The sequence below is a fragment of the Quercus suber genome, unplaced genomic scaffold (assembly GCF_002906115.3).
Source record: "Quercus suber isolate HL8 unplaced genomic scaffold, Cork oak 2.0 scaffold_283, whole genome shotgun sequence".
NCBI lineage: Eukaryota > Viridiplantae > Streptophyta > Magnoliopsida > Fagales > Fagaceae > Quercus > Quercus suber.
The window spans coordinates 702,586-724,074 of NW_027069739.1; the positions used below are offsets into that span (position 1 = coordinate 702,586).

Genomic DNA, 21,489 nt, shown 5'->3' on the forward strand with positions numbered 1-21,489 from the left:
TCGGGAAAAAAGAGAAAAATGTTGTAACTTCCAAGAACCAAATTTGTAACCAAAATTGAGAACAATATATAAGAACAAACATCCTCGAACTTTTGCCGAGGACTAATTTTCTTCAGTGTCATTCTTCTTCCTTACACTCTCTTATCATCTGAATCCATTCTAGTGTTTGTTTGATTAACTAAAGCCCAGTTTTCAAACTCATTCTCTATAAATTCATTGTTTTGGGCTTTTTGAGCCTAAGTCCATCCACGTAGTGGACTTGGAATTCAAATCTAGTCCTTACAATTGGCGCAATCTGTGGGAATTACTAGTGTTATAGTGAATCCGACTTTTGACAATGGTAGGTTCAAGTCCACACTAGGCAGAATCTATGGGTTCCCAACATCAAGATCACTTCTATGATCTTGAGCAACAAAGGGACCGGGAGGGAAGCGTACACACCACCCATACCAGCAAGAGCAGGGCTTGGGGTAAAAGTCACGTCTCTCAGGAGGAGAATGCCATAAACATGCAGAAGGAGATTGATCACTTGAGGAGAAGCTTGAGTCATGAACAGCGAAGGCAAACTCCATCCAATCTTGACTTCTCCTCTGATAGTGAAAAGGATGGTAGCTATAGATGCAGATCAAGGACTCCCCCTAGCGAGTCATTCTCATATGATGAGGACTATCATCTTGAACGTAGAAATAGAAATTCGTCATTGGTCGGCCTAGCAAATGACGTTATGAGTAGAGCACTTAACCATATTTTCAGGTCACCTTTCACGCACTGGATTGAGGGAGGGAGACTTCCTCAACAGTTTTCCCAACCCACCTTCACCATGTACAACGGGAGAACGGACTTTGTGGAGCATGTTAGCCACTTCAATCAAAAGATGGTCGTACACTCCAAGAACGAGCATTTGATGTGCAAGGTATTCCCGTCCAATTTGGGGCCTGTGGTGATGAGGTGGTTTGATAGTTTGAGGGCAGGGTCCATTGATTCTTTCAAGGAACTTACTCAAGTATTTGGATACCGCTTTATCATGTGTAGCAGGCCTCGGCCTTTAGCTTCTCTTTTGTCTTTGTCCATGAAAGAAGGAGAAACCCTAAAGACATATTTGGATAGATATTGGGAGATATTCAACGAGATAGATGGTGATTTTGACGATGTAGCCATTAGCACTTTCAAGCTCAACCTACCCACCGAGCATGGCTTGAGGAAGTCTTTAACTGGAAAATCAATTACCAGTATACGCCAACTCATGGATCGGATTGACAAGTACAAGAGGGTTGAAAAGGACCAGCAGCAAGATAAGGGAAAGGGCAAGTTTATCCCTCAGGAGAGGAGGGATTTCAGGTCGAATCGCTACAACAATAACAGGCCTCGAAGGGATTTTTCTAGGCAATCTTCGCATGCAGCTCCTTAACTGGTAAACATTGTGTTTAGAGAGCCGGTGCATCAAGTTTTAGAGAAGATCAAGAATGAGCCATACTTCAAATGGCCAAACAAGATGAGTGAAGACCCCTTGAGATACAACCAGAGCCTTTATTGCCAGTACCACTAAGGACTGCCGAACATTGTGGAGTCATCTAGAGCAATTGGTCAAGGAAGGCAGATTACAGCATCTCTTGTACCGCCCCAGCAAGCAAGGCGACCAGTTGAGGTCTGGACTTCGGGGAATGCTTCTTCAAGACCCCCAAGAGGCATAATCAATGTTATCTTTACTGCACGTGGGAGGACTGGTTCACAGTCCTCTAGGGTGATGTCTGTAGCTCGGCTCCTAGCCGAAGACACAAGCTTTGGGTCGAAGAGAGCCAGAGTAGATATTCAACCAGTGTTGAGTTTCTTGGATGAAAGCAAGGCAGTAACCATCTAGTTGTATAATGATACTTTAGTGGTAACCCTCAAAATAGAAGGGTATGATGTGAGAAGGGTGATGGTAGACCAGGGTAGTTGTGTAGAAATCATGTACCCTGATTTATATAAAGGGCTGAACTTAAAACCCGAGGATCTGACCGCCTATGATTCACCCCTGGTGAGTTTTAATAGGAAGGTTGTTGTCCCAAAGGGCCAAATCAAGTTACCTGTACAGGCAAGCTCAGAGGTAGTGGAAGTGGACTTTATAGTGGTAGATGCGTACTCCCCCTACACGGCCATTGTGACCAGGCCTTGGCTTCACACCTTGGGGGCTGTTTCTTCAACTCTACATCAAAAGGTGAAGTATCCGTGAAGAGATCGAATTGAGGAAATGGTAGGGGAGCAATCCATGGCTAGGCAGTGCCTTGTGTTCGCAATCTTGCATCAGCCAATAGCTGAGTCCTCAGCCTCAGTAAATGAGGGTTTATAGCAGTTAAAGTCTCCAAAATTACTTGCGAAGGGGCCAGCCAAGGAGGCCAAATGTGAAGATTTAGAGAAATTTGCTATGGGTGATGATCCAAATAGGTTTTTTTAGGTTGGAGCTTAATTGCCACCTCAGGAAAAGGGGAAGTTGGTGGAATTTCTTAATAGGAACGTTGATATTTTTGCTTGGAATGCCTACGAGGCCCCAGGGGTGGATCTGAGCTTCATTTGCCATCAGCTAAATGTAAGTTCATTGGTTACCCCTAAGAAGCAACCACCTCAGCGTTCATCTAAAGAGCACTCAGATGCTGTCAAGGACGAGGTGACAAAATTTAAGCAGGCCGGGGCTATTAAAGAGGTTTTTTGCCCCGAATGGCTGGCTAACACAGTAGTGGTAAAAAAGAAGACTAGGAAATGGCGCGTATTTGTGGATTTTATGGACTTGAATAAGACCTGCCCAAAAGACCCTTTTCCTATGCCTCGGATTGACTAGTTGGTGGACGCGACTGTGGGTCGTCCTCGGATGAGCTTTCTGGATGCCTTTCAAGGATATCATCAAATACCTTTAGCTTTGGACAACTAGGAAAAAACAGCTTCCGTCACTCCTACTAGAATTATCATTATAAGGTGATGCCATTTGGTTTGAAAAATGCAAGGGCTACCTATCAGGGGATGATGACCAGGATGTTTAAGCCACAGTTAGGAAAAAACATTAAAATCTACATCGGTGATATGATGGTCAAGAGCAAGGTAGAGTCTAAACATATTAATGACCTTGGGAATATTTTTGCCATCCTAAGTTAACATAAGCTACGATGTAACGCTTTCAAGTGTTCTTTTGGTGTAAGATCTGGGAAGTTCTTAGGCTACATGGTAACTCATCATGGAATCAAAGTTAATCTTGACCAGATTAGGGCAATCAATAATCTCCAACCACCTTGGAATCCCAATGAGGTCCAAAAGCTTACAGGGATGACAACTGCTCTAAACTAATTCATCTCTCGGTCGGCAGACAGGTGTAGACCTTTTTTTTCAGTTACTAAACAAGTGGAAAGGGTTTGAATGGACCGAGGAGTGTGTCTTGACTTTCCAGCAGTTGAAAGAAAATCTGTCTCGGCCACCTATTATGTCCAAACCCGAGGTGGATGAAGTTTTGTTCGCCTACATCGCGGTAGCCTCCCACATGTTAAGCTTGGTGCTAATATGTGTTGATAATGGTGTGCAGAGGCCAATTTATTACGTGAGTAAATCATTACATGAGGCCGAGGTTCATTACTTATCACTGGAAAGGGCCATTTTAGCATGGTGCCTGCTACACGTAAGCTTCCCCATTATTTTCAATTACACATGGTTATCGTCCTAACCCAGCTCCCACTAAAATCTCTACTACGAAGTGCGGATTACACAGGAAGAATTGCAAAGTGGGGTACGATTTTAGGAGCTTTTGACATCAAGTACATGCCACACACCTCTGTCAAGGGTCAAGTTCTTGTCGACCTGGTTGTTGAATTTGCTGAATCCCTGGAAGAAGAGGAGATAGAAGAGTAGGACATGGATGGAAAATCGGTTAGAATGATCTCCATACACGAACCTGTATCCTGGAAAGTTTATGTTGATGGTGCAGCGAATCATAGGGGATTTGGAGTGGGGCTAGTCTTGATATCTCTAGAGAGGATTACAATTTAGAAATCCTTAAGGTTGGTCTTCTCAGCTACAAACAATGAAGTCGAATACGAAACTCTGCTGGAAAGGATGATCATGGTGCAAAAAATGAGGGGAAAGGCAATGGAATTGTTTTCTGATTCAAGGTTGATTGTTGGCCAAATCCAAGGAGAGTTGGAAGCCAGAGATCCTAGAATGTAAGAGTACTTAAACCAGGTTAGACATTTACAGTCTAAGTTTGAATCTTTCAATTCATCACAAGTCCTTAGAAGTAAAAATACACATGCGAACTCCCTTGCCACATTGGTAACCTCCTCAGCACAAAGTTTACCTTGAGTAATCCTTGTAGATATGTAGACCTACCAAGGCAGGAAGAACTGTAGTTCATGTTCATCAAATAAGGGCAACTCCTAGTTGGATGGACTCTATTGTATTGTTCCTTAAGGAAGAAGTTTTACCAGAGGATAAGTCTGAGGTTGACAAGGTACAAAGAAAGGCTCCTCGGTTCTGGATGTTCGAGGACCAAAAGTTGTATAAGAGATCTTTTTCTAGACTGTATCTGCTATGTGTACACCCCAAAGCGGTTGAACTAATTCAGGAAAAATTGCATGAAGGAATTTGTGGAAGTCACACTTGGGGAAGATCTTTATCACACAAGGCCCTTACACAAGGCTATTGATGGGCGAAGATGCAGAAAGAAGCGCAAGACTACGCAAAGAAGTGTGACCAGTGCCAGAGGTTTGCCCTAAACATTCACCAACCTAAGGGAGTTCTTAATCCTCTCTCCAGTCTTTGGCCTTTCGCTCAGTAAGGCCTGGATATTGTAGACCCTTTCCCTAAGAAAACAGGGAACAAGAGGCATTTGCTGGTCAGCACAGACTACTTCATCAAGTGGGTTGAAACTGAACCACTGGCAAACATTAGGGACATGGATGCCAAATGGTTTATTTCGAAGAACATTGTCACTAGGTTTGGAATCCCTCACACCTTCATCTCGGACAATGGTTTGCAATTTGATAGTAAGGCATTTAGGAGATATTACTGCGACCTGGGCATAACAAATAGATATTCCATCCCGGCATATCCACAAGGGAATGGACAAGCTGAAACTGTCAATAAGGTTATAGTAAGTGGACTCAAGAAGAAGCTGGATGATGCTAAAGGGAAATGGGTAGAAGAACTGTCACATGTCTTATGGACTTATCAAACCACACCTTGTAGGTCCATAGGAGAAACGCTTTTTTCCATGATTTATAGGGTTGAGGCTATCATCCCTCTAGAGACAAGATTCCTTACGCTGAGAACAAGTTCCTTCACTTCAAGCAGTAACGATCAACTGTTGGGGAGGAGCTTAGACTTAGTTGAAGAGCAAAGGGAAAGTGTCATGGTCCAATTAGCCTACTATCAACACAAGCTCAAGCAGAGATATAATGCCAACGTGAAACTAAGACCACTGACAATTGGAGATTTGGTCTTAAGAAAGGTTTTAGGAGTTGCAAAAAACCCAGCATGAGAAAAATTGGGACCCAATTGGGAAGGACCATATCATATCACATCGATAGCCAGAATAGATGCGTACTATCTAGAAGATCTAGAAGAAATAGTTGTACCACGTCTCTGGAATGTAAATAACCTTAAGAGGTACTACTATTAATAAAAGCTTCCTTCACCCAATTTGGGTTTTGTTGTATTATGTGTTATGTGTTTTTCACCATATATCTAAGTGTTAAACAGAACCTCAGTTATGCCTAGTTCCTCGGACCATCTGTTTTGGAAAAATTAACACATCATGACAACTATCCGAGTATCAAACAGAACATTGGTCATGCCTAACTCCTCGGACCACATACCTTGGGAAAATTGATATCTTTCGATTAATCTATCTAAGTGTTAAACAGAACCTCAGCTATGCCTGGTTTCTCGAACCATCTGTTTTAGGAAAATTAACACACCATAACAACTATCTGAGTATCAAACAGAACCTTGGTCTTGCCTGGATCCTCGGACCACATACCTTGGGGAAATTGATATCTTTCAATTAATTTTCTAAGTATCAAACAGAACCCTAATCATGCCTGACTCCTCAGACCACATACCTTGAAAAAATTGATACATTTCAATTAATTTTTTAAGTATTAAACAAAACCTTAACTATGCCTGGTTCTTTGAACCATCTGCTTTAGGAAAGTTAACACATTATGACCACTATCTAAGTATCAAAGAGAAACTTGGTCATGCCTGGATCCTCAAACCACTTGCCTTGGATAAATTAATCTTTTCCTTCAAATGGCTATATATCAGGACAAAATCTTATTTATAACAAACTTTGTGAAATATATACATATACAGTAAGTTGATTTCCTTTGTTAACTACTTTGGGATCGGATGTAATCACTCCAAACAGCAATGATTTTCATTTCAATAAGAGTTCTAAATGGATGCTCATGAGCATCACTTAAAGCATTTACGGGCATGCCTGTACTTGTGTAAAACTTGACCATCTCTTTGACCCTCATGAGCATCACTTAAACCTATATACATATTACAACACTGTGTATGTTCATGAAATTAAGTTTATGCTTTGCCAAGATGATTAACTTAATAAATTCACCTGCTTTTGTTGTTGATCGTATGAATTAGGATAATTGCTCTTTACTCAAGTAGGTTAGTGAAAGAAGTGTTACCTCATCATTACTTTTATTTGGTGTTAGCTAAAATGGAAATGATATCAATTTCAGTATAGAAATCACAGGAAGAAAGGAAATATCCATAACTTTCATTAAGTAAAAGTCTTCAAATAAGACAGAACAAGTACAAAAAAGGTAGGTTGATTACAAACTGGGAAAAAAAGGGGTGACCTATTTCTTCATTTTTATTACAATTTTGTCCTTTGGGTCCTTAGGAGGCTGAGTGCTCGCTAATGTGGTGGACAGTTTGGCATCTTTAGGGTCCTCTTTTGGGGGTATAGAAAGGGTTGCCAACACTAACTCCATATTCTGGGAAGTTCCTTTGTCCTTAGAGGGATCATTTGAAGCCATTGGAGGCAGGTCAGAGCCCTCGGCTACTTCCTTGTTGCCTTCTCCTGCCTCTGTGGTACCCTTGTCCTGCTATATCCCTTCCAGAGTGGTATCAGCCGCAGGAGGAGCTTTGGATGGGCTGCCTTGAATTTCCCCTACCTCTGAGGACAATAGGTCAACCTGGGAGTCTTCAGAACTTTGAGGGCGTATAGCGGGGGGGTAGTAGACACTTTCTGCTCTCATGAGCACAGAAGAAGCCTCAACCTCGGCTTGGTTGAGGGCTTCATCCCATGTCAGGGCACAGTAAGTTCTACACTAGAAGGACCTCAGCCCTAAGGGCGTCTTCGGTCTCGGCCACCTTAACTTTGTATCCATGTTGCTTCGCTTTGTCCTTGGCTTTCTCTGCCTCATCCTTGTCCTTCTTGGTAAGAGCCCTAGCCTTCTCAGCATCCTCCAATTTTTTTTTGCAAGGCATCAATTTGCTCCTTGGCAGCGGCCAATTTCTCCTTGGCCCCTCGGAGGAGTAACCATTGGCTTTCGGCCTGCTTTTTCGTGTTCTCTAAGGCGGCTGCAGCATACTTCCTCTCCTTTTCCTCCTCATTTAGTTTAGCTTTCAAATCTTTGTTACTTTTCTCAGCCACGTGGAAGGCATCCACGGCTACTATCCTCTTTCCTTCCTCCTCTTTCATTTTTCAGTGGAAGGAATTCACCATCTCCTCGGCCTTAAAGACTGCCTGGGTAGCCTGAGAAGAAAGAAAAGTTAAGTAAAAAAAAGAAAAAGGATTTTACTTTAAAGTGGTTACCATTGCTACGTCTCTTTTAAGCCCGAGGAAAACTTCATGCTGCCTCAGAGACCTGAGGTCAGCCATGTCCTTGGGGAGAAGCAAGGTTTGTTCCACAGCATGGGCTATATACCCAACTGTCCTTCCTTGGAAGTCCCTGATAGAAGCTTCACTAGTTAGAAGGGCCTCATTCAGTTCCATGGGCGGAGCCCAGGCCGAGGTTGTAACTGGGTGCTCGCCCCTTCTGTCAGCTTCATGAGCTAACCTTGTCTGCACATCTTGGGGATGTTTAGACCCCCTCTGGAGATCACCTTCTTGATGTGGGAGGTACTTACCAACCTCCATAACCGTTTTACCCTTGTCATCCCTTTTTCTTTTGTGGTCGGCAAGGTCGGCACGAGTCTGTTGGGCAGGGGGAGGAGTAGAAAGACGGGTCTGAGCTAGAGGCGGATGAGGCTGAGATTGGGTAGACTTCTCGAATTTTTTCCCCTAGGTTGGGATTCCAGCAGCTCTTGCAAGGTCGACCTCTGCTTCCGTTAAATACCCATCTCTTCTAATAAGGTAATTGCTTCTTCAGTCACAGGAGATGGAGGTTGGTAGAAAACCTCGTAAACATTGTCTGAGTCTGAGACGACTAACACTTCTTTGTCTCTTTCTTCTTCTCCCTTACTTTCTTCTTTGTTGATGGGTCGAGAGGAGGTAGATTCACCAGTCGCAACTTGTGACGAAGAGATTACTATAGGAATGCCCTCTGGGATCAGTTGAGAAGTAAGATCGTCCCTTGGGATGGGTTGAGTAAGGAGGGTGCCTTCTGGAATAGGTGCGCCTTTAGGGAGAAGAAAGCCGGGACAGCTACACTTATGCGATGTAGACGAGGGTCTTTGGCTCTAATCACGCATTTTGGTGCTTGGAAGCCGGATGAGATTGGCTTGTACCCCAAGATTAGGTGGGCCGCTCGCAATTAGCCGTTGTCGTGTACGAAGACCTCAGCTTGGAGTATGTTGTCCAAACTCTCCCTGTTGACTAGGCCGAAGTTCGATTCGGTGGCGCGTCTGTCTGCAAAATCATCAGGAATAAAAAATATATATTTTATCAAAAAAGGCAAAGAAAGGACTTGTAAAAATAAACATGCTAAGACCCAAAACCCCACCCAGCTGTCCCTCTCTTGTCAGACAAGGGAGGTCGTCGTGCCACTCCCCTGACAAGATCAAAAAATCTTTATTTAAGCCCTTATTGGATTCTAGAAGTCACTAAATCAGTCTAACTTCGAGATACCTGGACTTTAGGTAGTACCTTTATCCCTTCAGGTGATGAAGGTTAAGACCCAATTGAAGTCGTGATAGGTGAGTCCTAAACCTATTTTTTCATTAAGGGTATCTACGCACCCTAAAATCCTAAACATGTTTGGGGCGCATTGGGTGAGAGCTAATCTATAAGCCCTAAGGTAATCTCTGGGCACAGTGCTCATGGGAATTCTCATTCCCCCATCTATGAAGGCAATTATAGGGATCATAACTTCTCCCTCCTGCCTTTTCACATGCCACTCTCCCTCTTTGCAGTACATAATACCCACCCCCAGAGGAATATTATACTGAGCCCTAAAAATTTCTATCTTCTCCTCAAAATCTACTAGACACTTAAATCTACCTATTCTAGAGTGGTTTGAAGAGCCCTAAAGTGGTTGAGAGGAAAGGAATAGAGCCAAGAAGAGGAAAAGTATGAAGAATAGAAAATGTATGGAAAAATAAAGAGTAGAGATTTGTGAAGAGTTACAAGAGTAAAAAGTGGGTCCTCGGACAGACTTTTAGTATTTGTAGAAGCTCGAGCAAGGTGAGAGAGTTGATAAGTTCAAAGTATGTGCGCTAAGAGTTAAATGATTGCTAAAGTAAAGGGAGTGTTTGATTTGATTAATATTTATATCAAAAAATGAGCTACAGAGTGGGAAAGTTCCCGCCCAAGTCCTAGCAGAGTTCTCAACCGTTAGATTTACATCGCACTGTAGAACGTGGGGAACATAAGGCCGTAAAAATTTAATGAGGAGCGCGTCTCGTAAGCCGAAGCGACAAAAGCATGTCTTGGGCAGTTATAACAACGTATCTATGAGAAGAAGTGGGACGGAATAAGCACAAAGCAAATGTGGAGACATCGAAATTCTCCTTTCTTCTTGAGGAGACAGAAAGAAGAATCTCGAGAGGCTATTGTGGAGGTATTAGGCCTGGGACTGGGAGTCCATCATTTGTTTGTGTTATAGGCTTATGGCCCAATCCAAGGACGAGGGTTTATCCGAGGAGGAGAAATATTTGCTAAACAAGGCTGTGTTAGTGAATAGAAGTCAACTTTAACCATAATGGCTCAAGGAGTAGGCCAAGGATAAATTCATCCTCGGCTAACCAATGCCGAGGTTCAAAAAGGTTTTCTGTCACTCAGGATGATATTCCAAGAAGTCTCGTCGATGTTGATAAGCATTGTAAGAGTAGTGAACAGGGCAATGCCCTAAAATATCTAAAGAGAAAGTTGTTACCTCCACATTAAATACACTGCAGCAAACACTTTGGCCCCATTAATGTGGAGGTGATACTTGAACAGTAGATTTCAGCCTTACAGTTACTACATGAAGACTTATGGACGGTGATGATGGGACAAGTATCCATACCAACCATCTAACATGCATGTGGAAGGTGGAAATGAAAAGAAAAGGGATATAAATGTAGAAAGAGGCAACAAGATGAGGGGATCGAGAAAAATACTGTAGCTTCTAGGAACCAAATTTGTAACCAAAATTGAGAACAATATATAAGAACAAACATCCTCGAACTTTTGCCGAGGACTAATTTTCTTCAGTACAATTCTTCTTGCTTACATTCTCTTATCATCTGAACCTATTTTAGTGTTTGTTTCATTAACTAAAACCCAGTTTTCCAACCCATTCTCTATATTGTTTTAGGCTTTTTGGGCCTAAGTCCATCCACGTAGTGGGCTGGGAATTCAAATCTGGTCCTTACATTTTACTTTACTTAGTTGATCATCTTTATCGAAAATGTCAAAAAGTGAATAAGATAAAATAAGAATTTACTCTAGAACATCGTTATGCTATTAATGTTTTTATATATAGGTACTTATGGAACTTTTACTTTTTGCATTTTATTTTATTTTATTTTATATTTCCACTTTATGATATATGATTTATTGATAATGATCTATTTCCTAGTTATTTTTATTTACTTTTTCACTTTGTTTCAATTGCAAGGAAGAAAGAGATCGATGCATATTTATGTTTTAGAGAAAAATATACCTATAAGAATTGAATCGCATACATCTATATAGTAATAAACAAAGTATACATAGTTATAACTTGGTCTAATAGTTCTCATACTATCAATTTTTAAAAAAGAAAAAGAAAAAAAAAATATATATATATATATATATATTGGATTGTGTTTTCATACATATCTCACTATATGTAATACCTGACTACAACATATATTTTGTTACACTACAAGAAAAACTTCTAATTTAAAACATAATTTCTAATAACACACTGAATTTTTAAAAATATACAATCTCATATATTAATTCAATAATTATCCAATAAAAAATAATCATATTAAATTTTCCCACATATCGCGCGGGTTTGCGATTAGTTTTTGTAATTCTCAAGTCAAGTTGTTCAAAATTTTTATTAGGGTAGTCACAATAGGTTAGTTTAGCATATAATATTTTTTTTGGTAAATGTATATATACATTTTTTTTTTCCAAGACATGGTGGTCCTGTGACCAATCTAACTTGCATGTAGAGCCGCCACTGACCATATTTCACTAAAATATGTATGTTAATATTGGAATAAGCATTTCACAGTTTCGAATGAGGCATGTAAAGGAGAATTTTTCAAGGGCCAAACTTTTCAACCAACAATTAGTATATCACATCAAATTTGAACATTTTCTTAAAAGCAGTATAATGCAAAAATCCAAATCTGAATTTTCCAATTTCTTCGTGGTGGGAATACAATATTGAAAAGGAATAGTAATAGTTACACACTACGTGTACGAGATACATAATTGAAATCATGTTTTCAAAACACAATTTCAATTAGAGTGTGTGTGACAATGAATAACTCAACGTGTGCAACAATAATTAGTGATCAAAAAGGAAGAAATTTGCTCCACTTTCAACTTCTACACTTCACCAAGCTTTTCCAATTTCCCCTTTTTCTGAGGGGCCTTGGGTCATTTCTTTTATGCTTGTTTAAAACATGCTACTCAAACTACTCATTCTAATGAGTGACTAATCCTATAGAATTGTTAATGAGCCAGGGGTACATTGGCATCTGGGCAAGATAACCCTTACCATTTACTAGACATCAATACCTACTACTATTAAAGCATTCCCATCCGGAAATTTTGTTGTATTCTATTTTACCATCTCAAAAAGTTAATTTATCAATTATACCATATCATTTTACAATACACCCAACATCCCAATTTTTATTTTACAATACTACATATTAAAATAATATATCTACACAATAAAATAATATATTTCAAAACATAAATAAAAGCTAGATACGAGACACAGAGAGAAAGACAGAGATTGAGACGTGAGACAGAGAGTGGGAGGAGAGAGGAATGAATAAATAAATATTATTTCCTTTTACAATTGTGCTACAGTACTATCACAAATTTGTGATAATACTGTAGCACAATTCTAAATTTTTTTAAGATACAAGACAGATACAAGACCGGATATTAGCTTATTTTTTTGCTTTAATGCTAAAATTCCTTAACATATATCATTTACCTTGTCCAATGCGAATGCTCTAATAAATGATAGTATGGGAAAAGCACTTTCAAAGGATTTTGGATATCTTGCACCTGGCATATATGTCAGGTAACTCACAAAAAGGTGGGCCCCACACTTTTGGAGAGGCTTGAGGCATCTCTCTTCACTGATTTCACTGATACTGCTTCTGGCCAGATCTCAGATAGGTGAATATTGACCAACACCTGTGAATGAAAAATATATATATTTTTTAAAGTACTAGTACTACTCTTTTATTTTTGCTGAAAAATATATTAAAAAAAATGGTACCAGTACTAACTTGTTAGTTATTACCTACAGGTTACTTTTACAGTTGCCTGAAATCCCTCTTGCCAACATAGCATCAAAGTTCAAATCATAATTTTGTTCTCTACTGATAGTTTCTCAACTGGCTTGACATTATTGGACCATTCATGAACAGTACAAATCCTAGAAGATAGTGTTTTTGAATTGTAGTGAAGGACATATCTATGACTCTGAAACATGGCTCCTTTGCTTCAACAAGTAGAGCTTTGTAGGTAAAAGATAGTATCAATTAGGACCATAATTTTCAATGATCAGGTTGTGAGTATTTGGGAGTTGGGAAACATCCAATGACCCTAGAACCCTATGACTAGAGCTCTAGATTCCCTTACACAAATTGTTAGACATGCTAGTTGCTCTTTTGGTTAAAGGGTCTCCTCCTCCTATCATTACAACAAGGCCTTTTTAAAGCAAATGGTTAAGATACCAAAATGATAAACTACTTAAATCAGTTATCTTCACTATGGACATCATTGGCTCTCTAAGGATAGGAAAGTTATTCTGATTTTGAAAGAATAAGTCAGGCAGACAGCTCCTAATGCATCATTAGACTTTTAAATCTAAGATTTTCCAAAAGGCAAAACATGGGTCATTAGATTATAGTAGTTTGACACGTGGTAAAGAAAAAGAAATGGTGTCCAATGGTGAAAGGTGATGCAATTTAAAAAAAAAAAAAAAGCGCAAAGGGTTAAATCAACTGATTTAAGCACCTTATTACTAGTATCTATAATCAGATAACTTTTTTTTTTCAAAGCTTTCAAGAGATTATCTACAACCTAATTATTCTTTGATTGACCTCATTATACGATGAATTTAAACCTATGATCCAAGTTTCACTCTTTTGGATCATGTTAAAAACTTTATTCAATCCCAAGAAATGAATAACATTTACTTTAGTCACCCTCAACTGGAAATAATAGGTCCAAATTTGTGAGTATGAAATGAAGCCAACAACATGTAAGTTACTTACAACATTAGGAAGTGAGATGTAACATCTTGCATTATCAACTGTCCAATTTGCACGTGTCGTCAATTCAATATTTTTTCCAAATCCAAAGAATTTTGTAACTTAATGGTCAAAAGGTATATATTTAAAATGGATTTTTATTAACTTATTTAAAAGTAATTCTATTCTAATTTCATCTTTACCTTTCTTTTCTTTTTTTTATCATTTTTTTTTATCCTAAGCTAAAGTTAAAAACAAACAAATAAATCACATCATTACTCAAAGTGAATTATGATTATGGTTTATTGAGTGGGAACCCCAAAAGTTTAAATGGCTTAAGTAATTAGAGGCTAGAGAATTAATCAACTCAAACTCAACATGCAGTATTGTTGATAAAGGGGTTGTTAATGATGATTAGAGGAAAAAGAAGGGAAAAGGGTAAGTGTAATAACAAGGTTAAATTAGCCATTAACTGAGGTGTGGGTGGGGAATTCAGATTCTCATTTATTTGTTTATGAATTAGACAAGGACTTGTTGACAGAGTGGTCTGTGATATGCACAATCATCGAAGGGTTATTGAAGCCCACAGGGGGCAAAAAGGGACAGCAGGTGGGGCATTCCAGTTTTTTTGGGGGAGAGCCTAGCAAATCTTACAATAATAGAGTCACTATGAAACATGAACAGATCATGATTTGACCATACAGTGTTCACAATCAAATATGCCCAGAAAATCAATCCGAGGCAAAAAGCTCATCAGATTTCAAGGGTCACTTGGGAAAAACCTACCAGTGCCTTAAATCATGTGATTTGTTGTTGCTTGTTTGGTATGGAAATGGAAGGAAAAAATAAATGTTACAAAGATGGTGTCATAGCATGCCACATGTCATTCCTCCTCTGTGAAAACTTTTTCTGATGTGTAAAACTCTTTAAACAATAGCTTTCTTTCCCATCAACTTTGTGTGCAAAATAAGTGAATGACTGAAGTCGGTATCATAACATTTTTTAACAATGTTTGGAAAATCTGACAAAGAAATTTATCAAGGCATGTGGACCTGCATCATGGTCAAGCATTGCAATTGATTACATTCAAAATAAAGCAAATTAAAAGGATGGGATTGGGATTAGCATGTTATTAGTGTTACTGATATGAAGGGAATCTATGCTATTTATGTAACAGTCGATTTCTCTATATCTAGCCAGGATTAGCTTTGTAGAGATATTAGATAGTACCATGTCAAGTGGGTAGGCTACTGGTGCTGTCTACTAAGAGCTAACTGTCTTGAGTGTATGTCTGGCAGTCTGGATTATAACATCTTATGAATGGAATGGGACCTAACAGTGTAATGGGTACAAAAGATCAGAGCAATCAGATCACCATAAGCATCTCTAACTCTGTCTCGTTGTTAAGGACACTTTGGTCACTACTCTGACTGACTCCTATTGGCCAATAGGGCAGGAGGAGTTAGTGTAGATGGGACCTTTAAAGATCGATGGCTCTATCCCATTTTCATGTGATGAAGATACATTTCAGCCAGCTCATTGTTTTGTCACAACTTTCCGAGTTATTTTAGGAGTACAATTAATTCTACATCCATTTTCAACTTTTCACAACTATCTTAAAGATTGTGACTAAATAGGTATTAGTTTTATATGAACTCACTACTTATTTATTGTATGGAATTGGTTGCGTTCCTAAAAATTTCTCAACTTGTCACATGTCTGTTAACTCAAACAGGAGAATGCCCTGGAATTTCCTCAAACGGGTGTCAAGGGCTTGTTTGGATTTATGAACACAATGTCATGGGCAGTGAAACAATCCTCGGGTCAAGAAAGGAATTGATGAAGTCAGTCCAAGCTGGAAAGAGCCGGGTTTATAGGATCCTGTCCACTGGACAAACCAAAACGAACACACACACATAAATTCACACCACACACTTGGTGAGGAGAGAGAGACGGGGCATCCAAAGCTTTTTTTGCTTCGTTACTTTTAAATATTCAATGTCAAACACAATCTCAGTTGGTTTGCTTTGAAGATAACGAGATCAAATGAAAAGCAAAACCACACTCCCAAACAAAGAGAAAGCAACAGAAAAATGAAAGAAAGTTCTTTAATTCTTGCAGTACATCTAAATATGTTCCCTCCTCTCTCCCTCTCTCTCTTTCACCCCTCATAATATCTTTTCCTTTCCTTCCACACTGACTCACTAAAGAAAGAGAAAGATGCTTTAGTTGAAAATGAGATTGATATCATAGAAACAAATGTTCATTAAAAATTAAAAAGTACTAATTAGTGTCTTAGACTCCAATACATTGATAATGTTGAAGAAGCCTAATGGCTTCCCTAAGACCACTAAAGTAAGCTCCATGAGTTGTAGAATAGTGGGTTCTGTGTGTTGCTTCCCCTGCAAACAGAATTTGAAGTGGAGGGGAACCGGCAGACTTACAATTACTAAGTTTTGGCAATGGCTCAGCCATTTTATCCAAATCATCACCACTTGACCCAACCGCAACATAACTGTAAGACCCCAAAAATAAAGGATCAGTAGCCCATTTGCTCTTCAATATCTTTGTGACTTTCACTTCACTTCCATGAGAGTTCCCCACTTTATTGGCAGTCCCATTGCACAACTCATGGGAGTTAGAGTTCACTAGCTTGTGGAGTTGTGGTAGAAAGCTAGAGATTGTTGTTGAAACCCCATTAATTATCTCTTCATCTCGAAGTGATTCAAGCTCTAATGCTTCTTTCCCTGCAAACCAAGATAGCAGGACACTTGAATTGCTATAAATTGGACACAGAGAAGCTGTCCTCCTCATCCACCATGGTATTTTCTTATGCCTGAATTCTGAGTCTGGTCGATGGAAAACCATTTGGAGATATGGGAAGTTGTTGCAATCATTGCCTTCCACTTGCAGAAACAACTTATTGACAACACCATAACCAAGCCTTGAGATTGCCTCTGACTTAAATGAAGGCAGGGGAGGATTGAACATACCTGAATCTTCACGAATTCCAGCTTTAAGTACACCCAAAGAAACCGTTACAATAACATGATCAGCCAACATATTTGACCCATCACAGAAATGTACCTTCACAGGCCTAGTAGCAGTAGCACTTCCATTTTCCATGCCTGATACTTCATCACCTTCAGGCTGCCATTCAATTCTTGTGACCTTTCGGCCTAATTGGACTAAACCAGGTGGTAGAACAGAAGCTAGTGATTCAATTATGCTCAAGTAGCCTTTAGCAATGGTGATTTCGTCACCAGGAAACATACGGTACTCACTTTCTGCACTATAATCTAGAGTTAAAAGATCACCAGCTGAAGTATAAGTCCTCTGGGTATTCTCATGCATTGCAAAGATTCCATCTTGTAGCGACTTTCTGCTCCAGTTACCATACCCTTTGAGCTCTTCTTGGTCTTTCTTAGAAACCCAATAAGCATCAAGGCCTTGTCTTAGAAAAGAACCCACACTGAGCTTTTCTTGACCACCATTGCTTGTAGAAGAAACTTTTAAAGCCTTAGCTGGAAGCTTAGTATAGTAGTCAATTTCTTCACAGCCTGCAGCACTGTCTCCAACCAGCTTGCCTTGAGCATAAGCCATCAGCTTCTTGAAGAGGGTAGTCACAGGGGCGACTACAGATGGATTCAGCTGAAACCCTCCTTCAGCAATGGTGGTAGGCTGACTTGGCTCTTCAGAGACCCCATCCATGCACTCCCATGGCTGGTCAGACTCTAGTGCATGGATTTCTTGAGCAATTTTGTGAACTGGGCTGCCTCCAATGCCATGGATCCAAGTTGCACCCATCTCAATACGGTCACCACCAAACTCAGAAGTGTTAATTCTGCCACCAATTCTTGTCCCACCTTCCACAACACACAGCTCAAACGAGTCCTTAAAGCCAGTGGCAGTGTAGAGCTTGTTGGCAGCAGTAAGGCCAGCCATTCCTGCTCCAATTATCACAATGCTTGGTTTCTTGGTCACCATTGTTGCTTGCTTTGGTTGTTCTACTAGCACACACTAAAAACAAAGGAGATATATGACAACAACAAAAACAACAACAATAAAAAGAGAGAGAAATGAACTGTGAGGTGAGATTTGAGTTACTGATGAGAAATTTATAAGGGTTTTAGGCTATGTGGCTTATTATGGCTTCTTGGGACTCTTTTATTTTTAACATTTTTTAATTTGTCTAATAAAGACAGGGCTCCACTTTTTCTTGAGCTCTACCATTGATATAGGCTTATATTATACTACCCCAAAAGACCATTCTCTCTTTAAATGCTTTCATAGTGATAGTCTCTCTCAACTCCATAGACCATAGCCATTTATATACACAAAATATCACAATTCACAAACTTATTTAGCCCTTCAATTATTAACTTCAATAAAGCCCCTTGTGAAAAAAAATCTCAAGCTAAATAGTTACCCAAAGGCCAAAAGTCGATATTGTGATGGCAAGAAAATTAAAAGGTTGACAGTGCCTTTCAACAACCTCGCATGTAAATTGGGTTAGGGACGGCCCACCAACTGAACAAGTCAATGGTCCTGATCAATAGATGGGCCGTCGTTGGGTGGGTCATAACGAGGTAATAATACATAGCTTACAATCATAATATTTCTCCAAAATTTGAAAACAGATGGACTAGTCCTCAACCAAGAAAAAAAATAGTGGATGGACTTTGCAATTTGTATACTCTGATTTGTCATCATTGCTTAATGGGCCATGAACACTACTACTCCAAAAAGGTTAATATGTAGTTTTCTTTTTCTTTTTCTTTTTCAATTTTAACAATGTTAATGTCCTGTTCAATTTCAACAATGTGAGAATGTTGTTTTCCGTTTAGCCGCAACTTATTTCTGATAACTTGTTTATATAGTGCTTATTAAAAGATATAGCGTTAATAACTTTTATGTTAAATGTGACCCAAAAAAAACTAAACGCTAGCTTATTTTCAAAAAATCTAAAAGTTAGATTATTTGATGCAAAAATAAGATAACTAAGTAAAATCTAAATGCACTCAAATCATTTGAATTGGGATTTTCTCGTTAGCTTATTAGCCTATATAAAACTTTTTAAAGTCTTCATTTTTATTTTTTTAAGCAAAACTGTACTTTGTCAACTTTAAACAAATAAATCTTTTAACAAACACACGTGAAATTGTTAGGATTTTGGATTCAAGTATGTTTACGCATGATGTTCATTAAATTTTAGAGTTATAGGATGCGTTTAGAATTGATTACTCCTTAAAGTGAATTGTACAATTGTACTTTTTTAAAGCCTTATTTTTTTGAAAAATTCTAGTGTCACACTCAATTACACAACTTTGTTCACAACTCGTCCATGTGGCGAGTTGTAGTTGATAGAGGGGTGTGGCACATGTACCTTCCATCACCCTTCCACCAACTACAGCTCGCCACATGAGCAAGTTGTGGGCAAAGTTGTGTAATTGGGTGTGACACTAGAATTATTATTATTATTTTTTTTTAATTTCAAGTATTTTACTTTAGCCAATTTTTAACAAATAAGTAGCAAATGCACGCAAATTTATGTAAGTTTAGGTTCTAGAAAGTATACACATGAATGTTCATTAAATTTTGGAGTCATACGGCTTATTTTGGAATTAATCACTTCCTAGAGTGAGCAGTTCAAAGTTCATGCACCTGTAAGAGGAAATGATCTTGTGGCAAACTTTGGAGGGTAGTGTAGGTGTCAAATAGTGAATGAAATTTCTAAAATAAGTATGTATAATTTATATACGTATGGAAGTTCATTAGATTTGGAGTCGTACGGCGCAGTTGGAACTTATCACTTATCAGTGCTCACTGAACTTCCTAGAGTATAGTTCAAACTTCAAAGTTCATACAATTACAATTAGTATAGGAGGCAAAGGTTTGAATTTTTCCAAAATCTACGATTTTACTTCTCTTTTCAACCTCTTTGAATGGCTCACCTCACTTTCATATATTAATCTTGGAGAATGGGTGGAACCTACAGTAACTAATCAGCTAACAAGTAATGGACAAAAGATTGTCTTTGATTTACCTTTCATTAAAGAAGATTTATAGTGATAGATGTTTGCCTTTCCATTGTGTTGTCTAATTGGATGATAGATAAACCTTGTTGAGAAGTGACCCGTGAAATAAAAGAGCTTACTTTATACACGTACAGTAGATTTCTTTCATTTGAAGAAGTTGCTTTCAAGTTCCAACTGCATCTTCTTCTACATTCTATGGTCCAGACAATTTACTCGGTATATTAATCCCCACATAATAAAAAATTATTTCCCTTCAAAATCTAGTAATGATTAGGCTTATTGGGTCTACTCGATGTCCCTCAATCAAATATTTTTAGGCCATTGGATATTGTGGTCAACGGCTTGGATGATATGTGTGAATGATGTGAGATAAAGGTAAAATATGAAATCTGGTGGCGATAAGCACCCATGATAGTGTTGATTACCGTGACCCATCCGTATCAATATTTTAAACAATCTCATGCATATGTTAATCAATCTCTTTACCAAAAGATTTAATGTTCAATAATTTATGAGGCCCCAAACTTCCCCTCTAAATCTTCATTAAAGGAAGTGCAGATATGAGTGTATCATAGCTTGATCAAAAAGTAAAAGAAGCTGGCATTAAACAAATTTGGACGTTATAGTATGATTCTTCTTTACAACATATCTGGTTGACACTCAGATCATTTTTTTACTTTTGAGATAGGGACCTCCTATAAAACAGTGAAACCAATATCAGTGCATCAGCACCTAGTATTGTCCCATCACTATTTGGCAAGCAATCCTTAAGAAAACATTGCCAGAACTATCAATTTTCAACCAACTTATTTGCTTAAGACCACTTTCTCCTGTAAATAAGTTACTAAAAACATAAGCGTGGTAGGTAGAAAAGTGCAAAGTTTAAGGCATCAATATAAAATCTAAGAAGTTGGTTTATTGGTTCTTAATGCTTCACATGAGATCCCATGAGGTCTAAGGTTAAAAACTCTTAAATAGAATTTTGAAGCCATCTGCCATCCCCAAGGAATTTGTGGTGCATTGGTCAATACAATTGTGGTTGAAAGACAGACTAGATTACATTGAAAGATTAATCATTTGACGCTTTATAATTTTAAGAGTAAAACTTAGATACTATTTTATTAGTCAATACAACCATGTATTTGAACAATGGACAAAGCCAAGGTGATTCTGAAGCTCTAGCATGCAGGGGTGCAGTGAAATTGGCTGCAAAAATCAGGCTTATGGAAATTACTGTGGAGGGTGATTCTGAAGTGGTAATCAACCAAATTCAAAGCACCAATCCAAGCTTGGCATCCTTCGGATTTCTCCCATGTAAAACGAACTGGCAATTTTGTTTTCCATGCCTTGGCTAGGAAGGTTAGGGTAAGTGATGAGCTCCGAGTATGGTTAGAAGACATACCTTCGGAAATTGCTCCTATTGTAATTAATGACATATCATAGTTTCTAAGTAATGAAATTTTGACCTGATTCTTTAAATAAATAACATGTACTTAGTTAGAAAATTTAATATAATTAACCTAATGACTAATGTATTACACATAAGTTTTGCTCTAATTTTAAATATCTATCACTGTTATGCTTCATTAATTAGCCATGA

General features: G+C 38.6%; 1 protein-coding gene across 1 annotated transcript; it reads right to left on the reverse strand.

Moving 5' to 3' along the window:
- Window positions 1–16,092: 16,092 nt before the first annotated feature.
- Window positions 16,093–18,233, reverse strand: LOC112025636 (probable polyamine oxidase 5). Its single transcript, XM_024058304.2, has one exon. The coding sequence runs from the start codon at window positions 17,836–17,838 to the stop codon at window positions 16,147–16,149; it is 1,692 nt and encodes a 563-aa protein (XP_023914072.1). The 5' UTR covers window positions 17,839–18,233; the 3' UTR covers window positions 16,093–16,146.
- Window positions 18,234–21,489: the final 3,256 nt, after the last annotated feature.

What these genes read in the sequence shown, in the direction of transcription:
- LOC112025636 (XM_024058304.2), bottom strand. Translation starts at nt 17,838, where the DNA reads ATGGTGACCAAGAAACCAAGCATTGTGATAATTGGAGCAGGAATGGCT.